We start from the raw sequence: 17,005 nt of genomic DNA on the forward strand, positions 1-17,005 counted from the left end.
TTTTAAGTGAGAATTGTGATATGATTTTCATGGCCAAAATATGAAACCTTTCTTTTTTGTGTTTGTTGATATTGGAAGGATATTTGATTTACTTGTTTCCTAAAAACTGATAAACCGATAAAGATAACATGATGTCCACCAAACAGCAGACTGAAATTGCTTTATTCTCCAACAGACATGACAGATCTGATGCGTTTCCATCTCTTTGAACTTCAAACGATTTTTATTGAAAATTTTGGCAGACGCTCTACTTGGACATCACGGGAAGGAAACTTCGCGCCCCAGTTAGATATCTGAGATTTTCATTGTCACAATTTCATATTGCTGGATTGTCTTTTTCACAGCTTCACATCGCTGCATTTGCTGGTTAGCTCTCTCCTGCAATAATAGTAATAGTAATGAGTAAAGAATATAAAATATGACACTGTATGACTTTGTCTAATATTATTTTTATATCTGTAGCCTGAGGCAAAACATCCATTGCCACTGTGTATTGACCTAATCTGTTCCCTTGGAGTTACTGTTAGGATTTGTGGGTATGTGGGCCCTTTGGCTGAGGTGAGAGATGGTATCGCCCAGGGGAGAGCCCCAATGAGCCTCACCGTTGGGAGGCGGAATGTCGACTGCGGGATGGGATATAGCAGAGCAGAGAAGGAGAAGGAGAGGGTGACCCTAGGAGGCAGGCCATGGAGCGACTGTCACATGGTAAGGGCAAAGGGCCATCGGCGTTATTTTTATTAGTGGTAGCCGACGGCCCAAGAGCGGGAGATCGCTCCTGGGACCCCCACTGGACCACCAGGTACCTGTAAAAGATTTTGGGGGGGTGGGGGTAGCTAAGGGATTAGTTGTAAAAGGTCGGGGTGGGTTTTTTCTTTATTGGCTCGGGCGCAGCCGATAAAAAAAAACCCGATCGGGCCGGACGAAAAAATAATCACGATGTGAATCGGAACAGATTCTGATTCCGATTCACATCTCTACTAGTATCTATGCCTTTTTATAAAAATACTGTCAAAACCCTCACCGATGCCTTCAAAACTTTCTTTCTTGATTTTGCAGGAGTAGCCTAGTGGTTAGAGCCATGGGCTATAAATAGGGAAATCCAGGGTTCAATTCTACTGCAGCTCTTTGTGACCTCAGGCAAGTCACTTTCCTCTCAGCTGCCTCAGGTACAAACTTAGAGCTAGATTTACTAAGCAGCGATATCGTGTGTTAAACACTGTTTATTATGTGATATTGACCTGTCACATAATTATTGTGCAATATTTCAATGTTTTCCTTCCCCTATGGAAATAGCTCATTTGCATGCACAAAATTGCCTACTACATGCAAAGCAACTTATGCATAGGCAATTCAATGTAAATAAAATAAAAGGGCGGACTTATAAAAATCTGCCCTCTTATTTTATTGGGTATCAGGGAGGTCTAGATAAACCATGGTAGGGACATTGGGATGCTAATGTGCTTCCCCATTCCCCTGCAATGTTAATTAAACAGCCAAATGCCCCAAATCTACACCCCCTGCCCCTGAAAATCTAACAAAAGTCCCTGGAGGTCTTTCACAACCCCTACCCCCCCACCTCCTCCACCGGTAAAGGCAGCAGCGCCCCCCCCCCCCCCCCATAATAAATAAAAAAAAGAGACTTTAAAATATGTAATGACACCTTTCCCCCTTCCCAAACTTTCCTTTATGTACAACACAACCCTCAAATGCCCTCCTGCAAAGACCTCCTCCAAATATATTCATAACCTGGGATCTAGGGGTCCCCCAGGCTCTTTCCCCCACTCCCCCACCCTAAAAAAGACCCAGTGCTCAAAGGAGCAGCTGGGCCTCCACCCCCAACTCCCCTGAACCTCTAAATTTCATAATTGGAGTTCATTGGAGGCCCAAAATGCCCCTAGTTCCAGGCCTGGTCAGCACCATCCTTCAACATGGCACTGACCAGCCATTTCCCCTATGAACCTCCAGACCCCAAGTGATGGGGGAAATGACTGGTTGGTGCCCTTCTGATAGATGGTGCTGACTGGGCCAAGAGCTAGGGGGTGCTCCAGGCCCCCATTGACCCCCAATGGATGCATCCAGTATTCCAGTTGCCACCATGTATCTCCTACATGCAGGCATGGGGTTGCCACCATGTATCTCCTACATGCAGGCATAGGGTTGCCACCATGTATCTCCTATAGGGCATGGGGTTGCCACCATGTATCTCCTACATGCAGGGCATGGGTTGCCACCATGTATCTCCTATATGCAGGGCATGGGGTTGCCACCATGTATCTCCTACATGCAGGGCATAGGGTTGCCACCATGTATCTCCTATATATGCAGGGCATGGGGTTGCCACCATGTATCTCCTATATGCAGGGCATAGGGTTGCCACCATGTAGCTCATACATGCAGGGCATAGGGTTGCCACCATGTATCTCCTATATGCAGGGCATGGGTTGCCACCATGTATCTCCTATATGCAGGGCATAGGGTTGCCACCATGTAGCTCCTATATGCAGGGCATAGGGTTGCCACCATGTATCTCCTATATGCAGGGCATGGGGTTGCAACCATGTATCTCCTATATGCAGGGCATAGGGTTGCCACCATGTATCTCCTATATGCAGGGCATGGGGTTGCCACCATGTATCTCATATGCAGGGCATGGGGTTGCCACCATGTAGCTCATACATATGCAGGGCATAGGGTTGCAACCATGTATCTCCTATATGCAGGGCATAGGGTTGCCACCATGTATCTCCTATATGCAGGGCATGGGGTTGCCACCATGTAGCTCATACATGCAGGGCATAGGGTTGCCACCATGTATCTCCTATATGCAGGGCATAGGGTTGCCAACTGTCCTGAATTTTTCTGGAATGCACACATCCTGACCTGAAAAAAGGAGGAGGGCTAAAATGTTTAGAAATGTCCTGAGTTTTGGCCCTCATGCTGCAGGTTAGCATCTGATCCTCCCCTTCAATTAGACAATACAAGCCGTTAAGCCCGTAACAACGGGCTACATTAAATTTTTTTTTCAGTCCATTTTCGAACACAGCACCTTTCTACACTTTTTCTCCCTCACTCCCCTTCCCCTCGCTCATTCACCTCGGTCACTCATCCTCCTCCCCCTCGTCACTCAGCCCTTCCCTCCCCTCATCTTACTCACCCTCTGTCTCCCTTGCCTCCCTCCCCTCACTCTCACCTCCCTTCCCTCAGTCACTCCCCACCCTCTCTCAATCCCTTCCCTCCCTCTCATCCCCTCCAATCCCTCTTAGCTCATCCACAACCCCTTCCCTCTCCCTCAGCCCTCCTCCACTCACTCTTTTTCTCTTCTCCACAACTTCTTACCCTTCCCACTTACTCACTCACTTCTCTCTGTCTCCCACTGCCTCCCTTCCCTCACTCTCACCCCCTCCCTCCCCTTCCCTCAGTCATACCCCACCCTCTCTAAATCCCATTCCTCACTCTCATCCCCTCCAATCCCCTCTCAGCTCATCCACAACCCCTTCCCTCTTCCTCAGCCCTCCTCCACTCACTCTTTTTCTCTTCTCCACAACTTCTTACCCTTCCCACTTACTCACTCACTTCTCTCTGTCTCCCACTGCCTCCCTCCCCTCACTCTCACCCCCTCCTCCCCTTCCCTCAGTCATACCCCACCCTCTCTAAATCCCATTCCTCACTCTCATCCCCTCCAATCCCCTCTCAGCTCATCCACAAACCCTTCCCTCTCTCCAGCCCTCCTTCACTCCCTCTTTTTCTCTTCTCCACAACTTCTTACCCTTCCCACTTACTCCACTCACATCCCTCTGTCCCCCCTCAGTCCACTCCCCCCCTCCCCTCAGTCACTCCCACTTCCCCTCAGTCACACACCCCTCCCGTCACTCCCCCAGTCATTCCCCTCTTCCCCTCAGTCATTCCCCCTCCTCCCTTCCCCTCAGTCACTCCCCCCTCCCCTCAATAATTCCCCCCTCCCCTCAGTCACTCCCCTCAGTCACTCACCCCTTCTCCTCAGTCACTCCCCCTTCAATCATTCTCCCCTTCCCTCCTCCCCTCAGTCACTTCCCCTTCCCCTCCGTCACTCCCCTTTCCCCTCAGTCACATCCCTCCTCCCCCCTCAGTCAATCTCGGACGGCGCAGACAGGAGATCTCCAGGGGTCCCTCCCTCGCGCCCTCCTCGCCGCCGCCGGTACTGCTCCTTGCCGCCAATGCCACTACTGCTCCTCGCCACCGCTGCCGCCGCTACTGCTCCTCCCAGCGCCATGTTTTTTAGCAGGTCACACTCCACTCTGACCGACGTGCTCACCCGCGCATGCGAGGTAGAGCTGCTCTCTACTGCGCATTTGCGGGCTGTCGATCAGAACCCATTTATAAGGTAGATGGTTAGAGCCCTTCATTTTCAGTATTTATTTTATTTTTTCTGGGAATTTATCAGTGTTTATTATAACAAACAAAAACTGAGAAAATCGGTGTAACAACAGACAAATTTGTTTCCACTGATTTTCTCCATTTTTTATTTGTTGTAATAAACACTGATAAATTCCCACAAAACATAAAATAAAAACGGAAAACAAAGATCAATAAATATAGTATATGCTTTGGTAGCTACTGTATATTCAATGTAATAGATATATTCATTTTGTGGTCACTTACATAGACTTTAGTCCATGATGGTAATCAGAGGCCTAAAAATATTACAAAACAGTAATTTGGACCCTGTGTTACGGTCCCGGTCCGTGCCCTGGGACCTACACTTACCGCGCGGCCGGGCCGACCACAGGATATGCCTTCCCTCCCCCGGCCTCAGGACCGAAGACGCAGCCCTCCTCGGCATTCTCCCTGCAGGGAGACACCCACACCGATCCATTGCTGTGCCCCGCCCCCTAGGCGCAACACGCGCACTAGGGCCTACTCTTAAAGGGTCAGCACGGGGAAAACCGGGGAATGCTACCTCCCTCCTGACATCAGACACTGCCGGGCCATTTAAACCGGCAGCTGCACTAGCACCTCGCCTTGCAACGAGGTTCCTCAGCTTGTCTGAGTCTCTAGTTGCTGCTGTAGTCCTTGGATTGCTTCTTCTGACTTCTGGACTCCGACCTGGCTTGTATCCTGACTTGTCTTCTGCTTCCCACCCTTTGGTTTTGGTATCGACGTCTGACTTCTGGCTTCCGACCCGGCTCCGTCCCACGACTCCGTCTTCTGCTTTCGCCACTGGCTTTGGTTTGGATCTCTGACTCCTGGCTTCTGACCCGGCTTCACTCGTGGACTCCGACTTCGACTTCTTCATCATCTCAGGTATCCGGTACTTGCTGGCCCAAAGGATTTTCCTAAGTCCCAGCAGCTCGGGCTCTTCTCGGACTCCTCCCGGGGGAGCCGCGGGCTTCCGAGGGTGAAGACTTTCCAGCTACCTGGGCTCAGCCATCCTTCGTCCATCTCTTCAGACACAGTCCGGATCCTTGGTCACATAGGATCCCACCTAAGTCCAAGAGGTCCGGGTCCCTACAGGTTCCTCCTGGTGGGACCTCGGACTTCCAGTGGTGAAGCCTCTTCCGAGCTTCTTCTGTGCCGCCTCCCGGCTGTGACCGCCTGCTGTGATCCTCCACAGGCATATCATCCACTGTCTCAGCCAGCCCAAGGGTCCATGACCGTAACACCCTGGGCTGATAAAAACAAACCTTTTTCAGAATAAAGAAGGTCAAGAACTAGGATCTGAAGGGGTAGACTCAGGAATAACATAGGAAATATTTACTCACAGAAAGGATGGTGGATGCATGGACACAACTCCCAGGGGAGCTGGTAACCCTAGCGGGGCACCAACATTAAGGAACAGGTAGTGCATGCAGCAATACCTCTACCATGATGAGAGAGTCTCTACACTCAGGCCATCAATATGTGGTCATTGTAATGTGTGTGCCACGGCTATTACAGGTTTGTATCGCTTCTCTAAGCTCTGGAAAGATGATACAACTTTGGGGCCAATGCAATACAGTGCTCTCAGCCTCTACAATGCACCACATCCAACACAGAGTGAATCTAATAGCATTGTTTCTCATATGGTGATCTTTCACTAAATTGAAACGGGACTGTTTTAGAAAAAATCCAGCAAGCGCCAAGATGCCAAGATGTGGCAATATTAATGCGATTCTCAAACAACACTATACTGTGAGCATTAAAAGAGAAGGTGAAGGAAACCTCTGTGACAGTCTCAGGGATCTAGAAGGGTTATGCACATGAAGCATCGAGATGAGCCATGGGAGATTCTCAGAGTAATCATTTTAATGCAAGACAGGCTACTTCTTTTTCACTCTCATCTCGATGGGTAATTTATTGATCGCCTACCACAGAGAGGCCTAGGCGATTTAACCAGCATTAACATACATAATTAAAAACATAAAAATAATAAATACAATACCACACAAATTACATATATTTCACAAAGACAAAAATAACCAGTCTCATGTAGACAAAGTAAATAATCAGTCACCCACAATATGTACAGGCTTCTCACATCTACAGAGGTATTTATTATTCTGCTAACAGCAATCTAGAATATGTTGTATGCACGATGGATAAGGTGCTCTTTCAATAACTGTCTGAACTTTTTTGCATCATCCAAAGACCTGAGCTCAAATGGAATAAGATTCCATTGTGTTGGCGCAGCATGGAAAAAGAGGTCTCACGAGTACTATATAAATAAGCATGTTGAACAGAAGGAACTTCTAGTAAATTTAATTGAGAGGAAGATTTGAGGAAAGATTAAAGAGGTTAGGGCTGTTCAGCTTGGAGAAAGAGACAGCTGAGGGAGGATATGATAGAGGTCTTTAAGATCATGAGAAGTCTTGAATGAGTAGATGTGAATCGGTTATTTACACTTTCAAATAATAGAAGGACTAGGGGACATTCCATGAAGTTAGCAAGTTGCACATTTAAGACTATCAGAGAAAAATTCTTTTTCACTCAATACACAATAAAGCTCTGGAATTTGTTGCCAGAGGATGTGGGTTAGTGCAGTTAGTGTAGCTGGGTTCAAAAAAGGTTTGGATAAGTTCTTGGAGGAGAAGTCCATTAAATGCTATTAATCAAATTTACTTAGGGAATAGCCCCTGCTATTAATTGCATCAGTAGCATGGGATCGTCTTATGTGTTTGGGTAATTGCCAGGTTCTTGTGGCCTGGTTTGGCATTCTGTTGGAAAACCTGTTCGGCTCTTGATGGACCCTTGGTCTGACCCAGCATGGCGATTTCTTATGTTCTTATGTTCTTAAAGCTATTTTGGTTTTGATATTTTTGGGTTGTCGATCCTGCTTCTGCTCAGGGAGGCTTTATCCCCGCCAGGTAGCTCAGGATACTGCTGTCAATTTCTGCCGACCAGTCCGGAGGGACAGCAGTGACCTGACCGAGAAGAAGAAAGACGTAATTTTGCAGAAAATTTTATTCTAGTGTTTTGGGAGGAATTGTTTTGCCACCAGTTCCTGCCCCACTGAGAGGAAGAGAAATAATGGAGCTTTGGATATTTTTTGGACTTTTTCCTCACCAGAGGTCCAAACTGTCACCAGAGAAAGAGACATTGACATTGACTCAGCTAAAAAACTGAGAAAGAGGCATTTATTTTAGCATGAAGTATTTTTTCACATTGCAGTAAAGTTTTTGTTGATAATCCATCAGAGTGTCTGGCGTCTTTATTCAGAGTAGAGGGTCCCCTAAAGCAAGGACCATCCTTACATGAGTACATCTATGAGAGCATCCAAAGAGAAAAATGAGAGACTGACTGAACTGGAATCATCATTTCTGTGAACATAGGGGCCCCAGAGGTATATCCTGCTCCCTGCTGGAAGAACCCCGGCACCCCAGGGCCAGTGATCTGTATTAACATGTGAAGAAGGAGAGCTGGGAGCAAGAGTGGCCCGGGAACTGTTGGTATACTCTTATATTCCTGGAGGACCCCCCGAAGAGGAGGATACACGCATAAAAAAGGTATGGTCTAGGGGTGTTCTGTGGCAGGGCCAAAAGGTACATATGTAAGTTGCTATTTTATAAGACATGTAAACAAATATATAAGGCAATTTATTTGTGTAATTTTACTCCTGCTAATTATCTTGCACAATTGATATCAGACTTGTCTATTGTCTGTTATTGGTTGGATCAGAGGCCTGGGTGAGCGGGGGGGGGGGGGGGGGGGGGACGGGGAGTACAGGGTGAAGAACTAGGAGGGTCCCAATGACCTGGAGAAGGAGATGAACCGATGGAGGAATTGGCAAACTGATGATGATGATTTCAGTTCCACATGCATGTTCTAAAATATATCATCCTCCAGGGTTTTACATGAGCATGTTATATTTTTTTCATGTGTAAAATATTACACACATATGCTTCCAAAATAGATAGGAAAAATACACGTTTTCAGTGAATTTCTGGTTGTCGTTCATAAGCAAACATATGTGCATATGTTGGGGGGTAGACATACGTGTATTTTATAATTTGCACATACCTGAAACGCGCAGGTTATAAAATACTACGTGCGACCATATATGCGCGTATATGGAGTTGTGCGCAATTGTTGAAGGTTATCCTCATGTAGCAAATGTTACATATCAATTCGGTTTACATATATAAGCCAGAGATGTGTTTTAGGATTAAAAAATTCAACTTTGTGCAACAACATCAAATTGGATGTTGTGGTACAGATTGGAGATAACTTATTGTTCTGAAAGGTATTTTGGATAAGTTTCTTTCTTTGTCTGAAAAAAACATTTCTTCAGAATACATGAAAACTGACACTGGAATATTCATTTACTATTCTCTAAACGCAATTGAAATGGTTGTCTGAAGAAAGAATTGTGGCCAAACAGGATTTAGCTCTTCTCCCAGTTACCTGGCAGAGGGATGAGATGTGGAAGAGGCCTTGTTACTCCTCATGCAAGAAGAGCCACAATTCTAGGGATTGTGCAGAAGGAAAAAATGTGTTGCTATTCAGTTATTCGTTTCGCCGGGACCCAAATTCGTTGCATTAGTTTCATACGGGGGGGAAAGCCAATTTGTTGATATGTTTATTTATTCGTTTTCCGATTTCCCATTAAATTGAATGGGGAAGTATTTGCAGCCTATTTTTGGCTGCAGAATTGGAGTTTTCTTATCAATTCTGATAAAACTTCTGGGGAGCTATCATCAGAACGAGAAAAGAGCTCCAAGGTACTTAGACTGTGGCAAAGTGGCACCAAAGTGACATGAATAGCCTAAGGCACTTTAAAGGGGCAAAGGGGTACCAGGAGTGGTAAGAGTGCTTTAACAGAGATGCAACGCTGCAGCGAGAGAGTCAAAAACACACCACAGCTTCAAAAGAGAGCACCGATAACAGATGCATGAACCCTCAAAGGAAGCACAACAGGCAAAGCGGCAAGACAAGTGGCATCAACATCCTACAGCACAATGAAGGGGGAACATAGCAAGCAGAAAGACTAGCACCAACACACTGAGCAACCATGATAGTGGCCAGAACACCACAAGGAGTTGAGTGAGTCATCTGGTGTATGGAATCAAGGCAGAGTGGCAGAAAGTTGATAGGGGCAAGACAGGCTGGTAGAGCGGAAGTAGTCTGGTCCCTGTGGTTTTAATAGGGGAAAGACAGGCTGGCCTCAGGGAGAGTTCCCTTTCCTTTGAGCAGGAAAGGGCTTCTGGATGGTTAGGCACAGCGTTAAAGGTCAAACCCTTGCAGAGACATAAAGCCTGGATGGACAGGCACAGCATTAGAGGTCAAGCCCACGTAGGGACTTAAGGCCTGGATGGACAGGCACAGCGTTAGAGGTCAAATCCTCGTAGAGACATAAAGCCTGGATGGACAGATACAGCATTCGAGGTCAAACCCTCGTAGAGACATAAGGCCTGGATGGACAGGCACAGCATTCGAGGTCAAACTCTCATAGAGACATTAGGCCTGGACAGATATGCACAGCATTCAAGGTCAAACACTTGTAGAGACATAAGGCCTGGACAGACAGGCACAGCGTTAGAGGTCAAAACCTCATAGAGTCATAAGGCCTGGACGGACAGGCCACAGCATTCGAAGGTCAAACCCTTTTAGGGACATAAGTCTGGACAGGCAGGCACAGGTTTAAATGTCAAAACCCTCGTAGAGAAATAAGGCCTGGACAGACAGGCACAGCATTAGAGGTCAAACCCTTTAGGGACATAAAGCCTGGACAGACAGACACAGCATTAGTGGTCAAACCCTTTTAGGGACATAAAGCCTGGATGGACAGACACAGCATTAGAGGTCCAACCCTTGCAGGGTCTTAAGGCCTGGATGGACAGGCATAGCATTCGAGATCTAACCTTGTAGAGACAGAAGGCCTGGACGGACATGCACAGCATTCGAGGTCAAACCCTCATAGGTCAAACACCTCGTAGAGACATAAGGCCTGGACAGCAGGCACAGCATTAGAGGTCAAACCCTCATAGAGACATAAATCCTGGATAGACAGGCACAGCATTAGAGGTCAAGCCTCATAGGGACTTAAGGCCTGGATGAACAGGCACAGCATTAGAGGTCAAACCTTCATAGAGACGTATAGCCTGGATGGACAGGCACAGCATTCGAGGTCAAACCTTCATAGAGACATAAGGCCTGGATGGACAGGCATAGTGTTAGAGGTCAAACCCTCGTAGAGACATAAGGCCTGGATGGACAGGCACAGCATTAGAGGTGGTCAAGCCCTCGTAGGGACTTAAGGCCTGGACGGACAAGCACAGCATTCGAGGTCAAACCCTCGTAGAGACATAAGGCCTGGATGAACAGGCACAGCATTCAAGGTCAAACCCTCGTAGAGACAAAAAGGCCTGGATGGACTGGCACAGCATTCAAGGTCAAACCCCTCATAGAGACATAAGGCCTGGATGGACAGGCACAGCATTAGAGGTCAAACCCTCATAGAGACGTAAAGCCTGGACGGACAGGTACAGCATTAGAGGTCTAGCCCTCATTGGGACTTAAGGCCTGGATGCACAGGCGTAGAGTTAGAGGTCAAACCCTCGTAGAGTCATAAGGCCTGGACAGACAGGCACAGCGTTAGAAGGTCAAACCTCGTAGAGACATAAGATCTGGATGGACAGGCACAGCATTAGAAGTCAAACACTTTTAGGGATTTAAAGCCTGGACAGACAGGCATAGCATTAGAGGTCAAACCCCTTTTAGGGACATAAGCCTGGACGGACAGGCACAGCATTAGAGGTCAAACCTTTAGGAACATAAAGCCTGGATGGACAGCACAGCATTAGACGTCAAGCTCTCATAGGTACTTAAGGCCTGGACGGACAGGCACAGCATTCGAAGTCAAAACCCTCATCGAGGCATAAGGCCTGGATGGACAGGCACAGCATTCAAGGTCAAAACCCTCGTAGAGACGTAAATCCTGGACAGACAGGCACAGCATTAGAAGTCAAACCCTTTTAGGGACATAAAGCCTGGACAGAAGGCACAGCATTTGAGGTCAAACCCTCGTAGAGACATAAGGCCTGGACAGACAGGCACAGTGTTAGAGGTCAAACCCTTTAGGGACATAAATCCTGAATGGACAGGCACAGCATTAGAGGATTTCCTTTGTTCTGGTATGTTGTGGTTTGATCTGTCACTTCTTCTTGAACTGGTTCACTGCCAGAAGAAAATGGCATCTTTTTCATTTCTGAAAGATAATTCAACAGAGGATGCTTTTAGAACAATAGAGACTGCCATTTGTGAACCTGGAACTGAGCTGGAGATTATTTGTGAATACCCAGAAGCTATTAACTGTACTTTTGCACTTCAGTTGATGACAAAGGAACATGAAGAGCTCTCAGAAATAAGAAAACTGCTACTCAAGTCCAAATCTACATTATCAACCTATGTTGACTTTGTGGTTTACACAGTGCCTCTGTAAACTATGGGAAGACAGAGGATGAATTAGAGTGCAATACTATCAGTTTTCTATAGTACTAGAAACATTTACTGTTGGCACCTAAGAAAGATTTCGGGAACATGGCCCATATTATGAGGTCAGGTAAACTTTTGAGCATATGAACTATGCAAGCTCCAAACATCTGAAGTCAGCTTTTTTATGTTCTTTCATTCCAAATGTTGCAAAACAGGAAAAGAATATTCTGGAAAGAAGAGATGCACAACTACATAAAACTGAAATTAGAAATACCAGAACAAAACTCAGACAGGCACAGCATTTGAGGTCAGGCCCTTGTAGGGACATACGGCTTGGACAGTGGATGGACAGGCCCAGTGTTTCAGGTCAGGCCCTTGTAGGGACGTACAGCCTGGACAGTTGACGGACAGGCACAGCATTTCAGATCAGGCCCTTGTAGGGACATACGGCCTAGACAGTGGATGGACAGGCACAGCATTTCACGTGAGGCCTTGTAGGGACGTACGGCCTGGACAGTGGACGGACAGGCACAGCGTTTCAGGTCAGGCCTTTCTAGGGACGTACGGCCTGGTCAGTGGATGGACAGGCACAGCGTTTTATTCATCTTGCCATTCACAGGGAAAATTTGGAAACCCAAACAAAGGCAGATTTATTTTCAAAAACACTAGCATTTCCCATCAACTCTGGTGCCAGCCTTGAGCGGTGAGGACTCATGATATCCCCTGTTATTGAAAATACACATTCACTGGGCACACTGGTTGGTGGATATGACAGATATTGCTGAGCCACTTTGGCTAGGTGTGGCCAAACAGTGGACTTGTGTGCCCAATATGCCAGTGGATCTGTCTGCATGTCCTCTGTGGACTCTGAGAGATACCGTGTCACTGACAGTTGTGCTGGTGTCTCCTTTGCTTGGGTGGGCTGAGAGTCACTCATGCCAGCTGCTTTCTCTCTAGCCCGTAGCACAAAAGATGAATCTTTATGGGCAACATTCCTTTGGCGTACTGAACTGGAGGAGGAGGAGGTACTAGCTGTCGCTGACAGAGTGCTGCTCCTGCTTGGGCTAGCACAACTCTCTGAAATGCCCGCTGTTTCCTCCTCTGCTTCATGCCTGATTTGTCTCTGCCTATGGCACTCCTATTCATGGACTTTTAGTAACAGCAGGTCCTTCACAAATGAGAGACAATTGGACTGTAGGGCAAGTTTCCGTTTCACACAGGAATCACAGACTGTGGTGAGCATATTTGTGTGGTGTTCTGTTAAAGGCCTTAATCTCTCTTGCATCTGCTGCTGCAAAACATCCAGACAATGCAGCACCTCAACTGTCATTCCCTCTTCCTGTTTAAAGCCCTCCAATTTTCATCCAGGAAATTAACTATAGGGATGATGTCAGCCAAGGTGGCACTTCTGGAACTCAGCTCCTCTGTGCATCCTTGAGGGGCTGCAGGGTTTTTACCAGCTGACTTTGACTAGCCAATCATGATACCCTAGGGGATTCTGCATACCTATGTCCATTGAACCAGAAAATTCATGAAGGGGTGTCTACAGCTCCACTAACCTCTGCAGCATCATATAGGTAGAATTCCACCGGGTGGCAATGTCTTGAAGGAAACGCTTGTGAGGCATGTCCTAATCAGTGTGCTTTTGATGGAGAACCTGCCCCGCCTTCACACCTTCTGTGGAAGTATGCTGCTTTTTCCTGCACTTCTGTATTAACATATGCAGGTATTCATTCTCTTGGTGATTGGACTCCAACCCCAGAGCTGACTTCACTACCAAGTGCAGAGTGTGTGCAAAACATCGGTTGTTCTGAAAGTGCCCATCGGTTATTGCCTTAACCATGTTTGTACCATTGTCTGTGACAAAGAACCCTGCCTGAGGATTCCTGTCTCGCTGGTATAGTTGCCAGCCCTTCAGCATCTGTCTGATGCAAGTTAGAATATTGGCTGTGGTATGGGCCTTGTCCGTCAGGTGGATGTGCAGTAAAGCCCACCTCCACCCTGATACATGTTCACTAATAGACCTGCTGCTTGCCCCTGCCTCAGCCAGGTCCCACCAGTGTGCTGTCAGGGAGAGGTAAGAGTGTGCAGCATTCATGGCGGTCCAGATATCGCAGGTGAAATACACACACCCCTGTGCCTTAGCTAGCAGCGCTTGGATGCAACTGCGACACTGCTTGTACAGGCTGGGGATGACCTTTCTGCTAAATGTGGTTCTGGAGGGGACGTTGTAATTTGGAACTACGACCTTCAGAAAATGCTTGAAACCCACATTCTCCACTATCTGCAAGGGCTGGTCATCAAGGGCAATCATTTCCCCAATGCTCCTGGTTACAACTTTTGAGGCTGCCTGCCTCCTACTCCGGGATAGCATTACCGCACTCCACCCCATTTCCTCCATGGTGGGTTGTCACTTCTGCCACATGGCAGGGGGCTGCTGGCCTGCCACCTGACTGTTAGAAGGGGCTGAGTGGTGGGGTGATTCTGCTCCTTTTCAACCTCTTTACACTGCCTGGAAAAAGGGGTCCCCTGACTGGTACTACTACCATCCCCAGATGGCAGTACTGTTGTTGGGTGTTGCCTCTTCATATGATGCGTCATGCCAAAATTACATAGATGTCCCATTTGCTTGCCTCTGCTAATAGCCCTGCCACAGTAATTTCTCCGAGCAAAACACGGGTCCTCCGTCACTTTAAAGTGGCTCCAGATCACAGATGTCTTTTGTGATCACTTCTCTATAGCCTTCAGGGTGGATGCTGGCACTGGAACTGAAGTAGTGGGTGGGTGCACCCTGAGAAGCAATGCCAGGGGCATCAGTCACACTCTGTGCCTGCGCTGACTGCTCTTCCTCCTCATCATCATCAGTTTCATCTCTCCCTTGCAGCACTGAAGTGGAGGCTAAGACAGGATTAATGAATGCTCCTAACCTTCGTCAGCTACTTCTTCCATTTCTTTTTTTTTTTCCTAATTGTTATTTTATTCATAATTCTCAGCATTGTACAGTGCTAAGTGCATCAACATATTTACAAGCAGTAAACAACAAACAGTTCAAAGGTGCAACTATGCAGTTTCTGATATATAATTGTACAGTACAATAAACCACGCCTTTTATATTAAATCAGCCTCAAGTGTGTTTTATTTACTTGATCCTATATCCTGTCCAATTTCCCCCTCCTACTCAACCCTTCCAACCCCCCAACCTTTACTACAAAGGTGCTACAAACTTGTAGCTGTTACAAATGGGTCTACTGGGTCCGCTGACTCCAATTACAGTATAGGGCCCAAATATATTTTTAAAACTTGTGTACCCTATCATGTCTGATAGCTGTTAGATACCCCATCTGGTACACTTTATCTATCTGAGATAGGATGGCCTGGAGTGTAGATGTCTCGGCCTTCTTCCATCAAAGGGCTATTTCACATCTCGTTTGCTATTATATCTGCATTGTAAGGAGTCTTTGTGCTTCCATCCCAAACCCTGCCACTAGACTAAGCAAACAAAGTTTAGGATCTTTAGGAACTGTTTCCCCCAGAACATCTTTCAGAAACTCCAACACTGCATGCCATGTCTGTTCAACAATGGGGCACATCCACCACATGTGATAAAAAGATCCTTTCTGTCCACAGCGCCGCCAGCATTATTCAGTAATTTTACTATTCATTTGCTGACACCGAACTTCTGCCTGTAGCCATGTGGCATTTATCCCATTCTACCTCAGATAAAGTCATTCCATGATCCATCTCCCACCGTACTTGATATCTACTTTTACCCCTGCTGTCACCATTTAGCAACATATACAAATGGGATATCGGATGTTTAAAGAGAGTAGCATTTTCACAACATTTCTCAAACAATGATTTCCCCTTGGATAATTCTTCCCCTACCTTCCCTGTGCTAAAATAATGCGCCAGTTGCATATAAGTGAGCAAGTCAGCCTGGTTTAGGTTATATCTATCCTGCATAGCAGAGAACTTAATCATGAGCTGGCCTTCAAAAAAATTGCCCTATTCTGGTAAGGCCCTTCTGGCTCCACGTTGGATGAATTTAGCTTCCGTACCAGGCTGGAAGGTGGGGTTTTGTAAAAAGGAAGTACTATGATAAACCTTTTATCCCCAGCCAATCAAGCACGCCACTTATACCAGATACGAAGCAATAATTGCGAGAAGGGTGTCAGATTTTTGTAATTGATTTTCCCCAGATTCATATCCTAATCCCTCGAGGTCAATGGTAGTTCTCCAGCCACAAACTGCTCAATAGTTATCCATGGCCTCCAGTCTCTCCCTCCATGCCATCCCACCACCACTCCCATAAGTGTCGTTATATAGTACATCCATAGATGGGGTATGTGAAGTCCCCCTCTGGCCTTATCCTTGTATAAAACTTGTCGGGATACCCTAGGGGGTTTCTTTTTCCAAATAAATCAAAAAGGTTTCCTCTGCCAGATGCGCATAGCCCCTTCTGGGACCTCTACAGGCAAGGTTTGAAACAGGTAGCAAAAACGAGGTAGCACATTCATTTTAACAGCTGCCATTCTACCAAACCAGGAAATGTCCGCTCTCTCCCACCTATCAATATCTGTCTGAATTTGATTTACCAGGGGAATATAATTTATGCCATATAGCCCATCCAAATTAGAACCTATCTTAATCCCCAGGTATTTTATAAACTGCTTGGCCATTCTAAAGGGTAACTTGCAACACAATGCGGCATATTGATTAACGGGATTGATATATTTAAAACCTCCGATTTTTCCGCATTAATTTTGAACTCGGACACTCGGCCAAATTTATTAAATTCCTCCAATAGAGTCTTTAAGGAATCCTCTGGATCAGAGAGTGTAAACAACAGATCATCTACAAAGAATGATATCTTATAGTCTTTCTTCCCTACCTGAAGACCCCGAATCTGGGGGTGCCCTCTCACTCTGTTCGCAAAAGGCTCTAAAGTTAGAGCAAAGAAAATGGGCGTTAAGGGACAGCCCTGTCGGGTTCCCCTTCGCACATCAAATGGCTCAGAATAGGCTCCGTTAATTTTGATACTTGCTTGTGAGTTCCCATATAATTTCTTTACCCAATTAGTAAAATGACCTCCCAATCCCATGACCTCCATAACTTGAAA

The 17,005-nt window shown here is 46.5% G+C and overlaps 1 protein-coding gene across 1 annotated transcript in view; it reads right to left on the minus strand.

Annotated features, from left to right (window-relative positions):
- Positions 1–244: 244 nt before the first annotated feature.
- The window catches only part of LOC115083918 (retinoic acid receptor responder protein 2-like), a 35,191-nt gene continuing 18,430 nt past the window's right edge, over positions 245–17,005 (minus strand). The window contains exon 4 of the mRNA XM_029588014.1: positions 245–378. Within this exon, the coding sequence (XP_029443874.1) occupies positions 286–378 (93 nt within the window). The 3' untranslated portion in view covers positions 245–285. The remainder of the gene's footprint in view (positions 379–17,005) is intronic.

The sequence above is a fragment of the Rhinatrema bivittatum genome, chromosome 2 (genome assembly GCF_901001135.1).
Source record: "Rhinatrema bivittatum chromosome 2, aRhiBiv1.1, whole genome shotgun sequence".
Lineage (NCBI taxonomy): Eukaryota > Metazoa > Chordata > Amphibia > Gymnophiona > Rhinatrematidae > Rhinatrema > Rhinatrema bivittatum.